The sequence below is a fragment of the Pongo abelii genome, chromosome 5 (assembly GCF_028885655.2).
Source record: "Pongo abelii isolate AG06213 chromosome 5, NHGRI_mPonAbe1-v2.0_pri, whole genome shotgun sequence".
In the NCBI taxonomy this organism is placed as follows: Eukaryota; Metazoa; Chordata; class Mammalia; order Primates; family Hominidae; genus Pongo; species Pongo abelii.
The window spans coordinates 48,502,884-48,508,379 of NC_071990.2; the positions used below are offsets into that span (position 1 = coordinate 48,502,884).

General features: G+C 36.3%; 1 protein-coding gene across 1 annotated transcript; it reads right to left on the reverse strand.

Moving 5' to 3' along the window:
• Window positions 1-1,562: 1,562 nt before the first annotated feature.
• Window positions 1,563-2,917, reverse strand: LOC103892123 (RNA-binding motif protein, X chromosome). Its single transcript, XM_024248617.3, is given in 6 exon segments — window positions 1,563-1,768; window positions 1,771-1,911; window positions 1,914-2,252; window positions 2,255-2,633; window positions 2,635-2,736; window positions 2,834-2,917. Coding segments are annotated over 6 exon segments (1,251 nt in total).
• Between the last annotated feature and the right edge of the window lie 2,579 nt (window positions 2,918-5,496).

Below are 5,496 nucleotides of genomic sequence, written 5' to 3' on the forward strand. Positions count from 1 at the left end.
TGTTTCCAAGATTGGGAGGTAAAGTGAGCTTATAAAACAATCAGCAAAAGTGGCCTACTTGTTTCCAGTGTGCTTGCCATCTTAGCATGTTTGTTACTTTCTAGAGGTCACTCATAAGTTTTATTCTACAACTAAACTCTGTTTCTGGATAAGCCACCACCAAAAAATGTTTCACTTACTGACAGACATAGACACTTCACTAGATAGAGCTACCACTTATATTCATCATTTTTATGATTCATCTTAAGTTCTAAATTGAAGAGTTGTCCCCTTGACTTTAGCTAAACAAAATGAAAATCAAAGCTGTAAAATCTATGTAAAGAAACACAAGAACTTCCTAACTACCTCCACTTACCAATTTCCTTAATTACTTCTCCTTTTCCATTTGGTCAATTATTGTTTTAAGTAACTACTACTCACTCCCTAGTTATGAATGTTAATCAACACTGATGCCATTCTCAGGTCCACAGGAACCCTTGAAGGCAAAATCTATTGATTGCACCAAACCAATTCTGACAGCACTTCTTATGCAACTGTAGTGACTTATCGACAATCAGCCACCTTCTGCTTCAACAACTCAGCATTTGATTTCTCTGACTGCCAGCTTTATCTACTGCAAATAAATCAGCACTCCACGACCATAATGAGCATAATCCTCAACCATCTTTGCTGTTTCACAGGCATTTGATGCTTTAAATCTGATGTGGAATGCTGATAGATTAACTTTTTAGAAGTCATAAGCCTTTAGGAAGTTGGAGATAACTTTATTGCTTATCTATTTTCTCCTTTGCAATCAAGCTGTTCCTTTAAAAGTGAGACATTACAGAGTTGCAAAAATTTGAAACAGTAAGAGCAGACACCTTTGCAGCTTCATGGTTGGCTTTGGCCAAAGTTTTTATTTAGTATTCTGTAGTTGTTTAACACACACTTAAATGGTCTTATTCGGGGAGGGGAAAGAGGAGGTTCTTGCAGATTCCAAAGGAAATGTCAGAAAAGCAAAATGGCCAGCATTATCCATTTGCTTTTTTGATTTACTGCGTGAATAGCACTTTCCTTACATAGGCAACTGATTTCAGGTTTTTCATGCTGAGAACATTAAGATTTCAGTTGGAAGACACCCTGAAGTCTTCTGAGTGGCAAACCCCAACCACCCTCTAATAGCTAGCTTGTTAGTATAGGCAGAACGATTCATCTCTCCATTTTACATGGCTAGATGTTTTGTGGAAGATCTTAGAATTGCTTGCCTCATTTACTGGGAAAAATCAGATAGGAGTGGCCTTTAGGAACACTTTTACTTGGAAAGTTACAAAACTAGTACAACAAGTCTTAACACATTTAACATTTGCTTGTTGAAAAGCAATGTCATAAAGTCAAATAAAATTAAACATGCTTTACTTTTTCCCTTACAAGAACATAAAAATTATGGAGGGGAACTTAACAGGGAATTTAAAAAAGGTAACATAATTTTTCCTTTTAGTAGTCCTTGGGTAGCTATGACAGAATAGTTTCACTTTTTGTTTGTTTCTTTGAACTGGGGTTTTGGTCCAAAGTTTTCTGTGTTTCTAGTATCCGCTTCTGCCTCCCCCTCTATCAGATCAGCTTCCTCCACAGCCATCACCTCTTGGTGCTCTGCACCTTGAACTGCCGTAGGAATCACATGGAGAAGGGTACCCCCTTTTTATAGAAGGGGGAAGCCCTCTTTCTTGTCTGCCAAGCTGGTCACAACCACTTGAGTAGAGATCACTTCAGCTGCTTGAGTAACTGTTTGACTTCTACCATATCCGTCACGTGAGCTGCTGTAATCATGATAGTGACTGCTTCCAGCATAAAATGGTGGGGGCCCTTGTGTAGGTGGAGCATTATGTGAGTTATCATAACTCTCATATGAATCTCTGTAGGAACTTCCACTTGATCTGAATAGTCATGATCACGATCATATCCATCTCTATCGCTATAGCCTCTTGATGGATAGTCATCACGTGAACTGGAATGACCATAATCACAGTAAGTATAATCTCATGGTGGTGGTACATAATCTCTTGTATCACAAGAACTTGGGTAAACTCTACTTGAAGAGCTGTCTTTAGTAGAGTACACATCATCTCTTGGGGACAAATAAACATCTCTACGAGAGGGCAGCAGTTCCCTTTGAGGTAGACCTCTGTAACTATCTCTTCCACGTGATAAATGAGCTCTTCCTCTCATTCCACTGCTGCTGCAAACTGATCCTGAAGGTGCAGATCTCTTGGGGGAGGACCCCCACTTCTTGGTGGTGGTCCTCTTTTTACTGAGAGTGGTCTCCTGGAAGAACTTATGTTAAAACGCATGGAATATCCACCATCATCCATGTGTCCTCCCCATGAGGGAGGTTCCCTGGTTCCTCCACTTCCTCCTCTTCCACCTCTCAGACCTCTTGGAGGACCTCTACTTCTTGGAGGTGGAGGCAGTCCATGTCTACCACTTTCAAATGAATGTTTGGTGGCTTATTCCACTTTGATGGCTTTTCCTTCTAATGACTTTCCATTCATGTCTCTGGCTGCATCCTTAGTGTCTTCTGGGCTTTCAAAAGTGACAAAAGCAAATCCTCTTGATTTGTTGGTTTCACGATCTTTTATCAAGAGTACTTCCACTATTCACTATTCGTCCGTATTTGTCAAATGGTGCTTCAAGCACTTTCTCATTTGTTTCCATATTAAGCCCATCAACGAAGAACTTTCCTGGGCAAGCTACTTCAACCTTTTATTTATTTATTTAATTTTATTTTTTTGCTGGTGAGTCAGAGGGGTGAGGATGGGTTCAAGCTCCAACGAGCTCACCAACAGGGGCTTTCTACCAGCTCAGCACCAGTGGCAGCTGCCAGGTCCGAGTACCAAATCGTGAAGCCACTAGCACTACTGTGCAACCAATATGCATACATTTTAATCCTTGTTTTTCTTATGTAATTTGTCTTTTTTCTCTGGTTACTGTTAAGATTTTCTCTATCATAGGTTTTTAGCAATTTTATTTTGATGTGCTTTGTGTTTTATTTTTGTAGGCATTTTAAAATCTTTCTAGGTGTTGAGCTAGCATTGTAGCTTTATTCAAATTTGAGAATGTAGTAACCTCTATTTCTTCAATTTTTATTTTTTATTGCTCTGTCCTTACCCTGTTTGGAATTCCTATTCCATGTCTGCCATAAATTTATTTTGTTCCATGGGTTACTGAAACAAATTATTTCATTCTCTTTCTTTTTCAATTTTAATAGATTCATTGCTAAATTTGAATATTTACTGATATTTTCTTGTGTAATGTCTTATGTGTTGTTAATCCTATCTGGTTAAAGTTTCATTTAGACACTATTTTTCAACTCTAGAGTTCTATCTAGTTGTTTGTTTTTTAAATTTCTATTTACTCTTTTATTTTGTTCATGTTATTCTTTATATACGTTTACATATTTATAATAGCTGCTTAATGTATTTGCTAGTTCCATTATCTATGTCATTTATAGTACTATTTGATTATTTTTCTCCTGCTTTGGATTACATTTTTTTAATTAACATAGCAGTCATTTTTTATTTTATGCTAAACATTACAGATTTGATGTTGGTATGGCTGGATTTTTGTTTTCTTCCTTTGAAGATTGTTAGGCTTTGTATTGACAGGCAATTTGTTACTTATAAATCAGTGTCATTCCTTTGAGTCATTTTTTAAAGCTTTTCTGGGAGCAGTCTAGAGTTGCCTTTATTCCACTGATAATTTGCCCAAATTACTAAGATACTGTCCCCTTTGATGAAAAGTTACTCTCTTAAATATGCTAAATAATCAAGAACTCTCCATTCTGGCTAGGTGGAGTTCAATATATGTTGTTAGAGCTTGCTTTGTGTGAGCTCTGGAAATTTTTATCTTATAGATACTTGGTTGTTTTTTGCCTGGCCTCATGAAGTTTCACTCCACACTTGCATATCTGAGTACTCAATAATGATATAAAAGGGCCCTGTAGTTAGATTTCTGAAGCTCTGGTCTGCATAGCTCTCTCTCTTCTTAAATTTCCATAGGTTTTTGGGGAACAGGTGGTGTTTGGTTACATGAGTAAGTTCTTTAGTGGTGATTTGTGAGATTTTGGTGCACCCATGGTCAGAGCAGTATACATTGTACCAATCTGTAGTCCTTTATCCCTTACCTCAACTCCCAATCTTTCCCCCAGTTCCCAAAGTCCCTTTTATCATTCTTATGCCTTTGCATCCTCATAGCTTAGCTACCACTTATAAGTGAGAACATATGACATTCGGTTTTACATTCCTGAGTTACTTAATGTAAAATAATGGTCTCCAATTCCATCCAGGTTGCTGCGAATGCCAGAATGCCATTATTTTGATCCTTTTTATAGCTGCATAGTATTCCATGATATATAGATAGATAGATAGATAGATAGTATTATATATATAGTATTTTATATATAGTATTATATATATTTATAATACTATAAATACCATATTTATATAGTATTTATAGTATTTATTGTATAGTATTTATCTATATAGTATTATTTATATTTATATATATTTATAAATACTATATATTTATAAATACTATAAATATATAGTATTTATATATATAGTATTATATATGTAGTATTAATGAGTGGACAATTTCTTTATCCACCCATTAACTGATAGGCATCTGGGCTGGTTCCATATTTTTTGCAATTGCAAATTGTGCTGCTATAAACATGCATGTGCAAGTATCTTTTTTTGTATGACGACTTCTTTTCCTCTGGGTTGATATCCAGCAGTGGGATTGCTGGATCAAATGGTTGTTCTACTTTTAGTTCTTTAAGGAATCTCCATACCATTTTCCAGAGTGGCTGTATTAGTTTACATTCCCACAAGCAGTGTTAAAGTGTTTCCTTTTCACCACATTCCCACCAACATCCATTTTTTTTTATTTTTTGATCATGGCTATTCTTGCAGGGGTAAGGTGGTATCGCATTGTGGTTTTGATTTGCATTTCCCTGATCCTTAGTGATGCTCAGCATTTTTTCATATGTTTGTTGGTCATTTGTATATTTTTCTTTGAGAATTGTCTATACATGTCCTTAGCCCAATTTTTAAAGTGATTGTTTTTTCTTGCTAATTTGTTTGAGTTCCTTGTAGTCTGGGTATTAGTCCTTTGTCAGATGTATAGATTGTGAAGATTTTCTCCCACTCTGTGGGTTGTCTGTTTACTCTGCTGATTGTTTCTTTTGCTGTGCAGAAACTTTTTAGTTTAATTAAGCCCCACCTATTTGTCATTGTTTTTGTTGCATTTGCTTTGGGGTTGTTGGTCATGGAGTCTGCCTAAGCCAATGTCTGGAAGGGTTTTTACAATGTTATCTTCTAGAAGTTGTATGGTTTCAAGTTTTAGATGTAAGTCCTTGGTCCGCTTTGAATTTATTTTTGCACAAGGTAAGCAATGAGGATTCAGTTTTATTCTTCTACATATGGCTTGCCAATTATCCTAGCACCATTTGTTGAATAG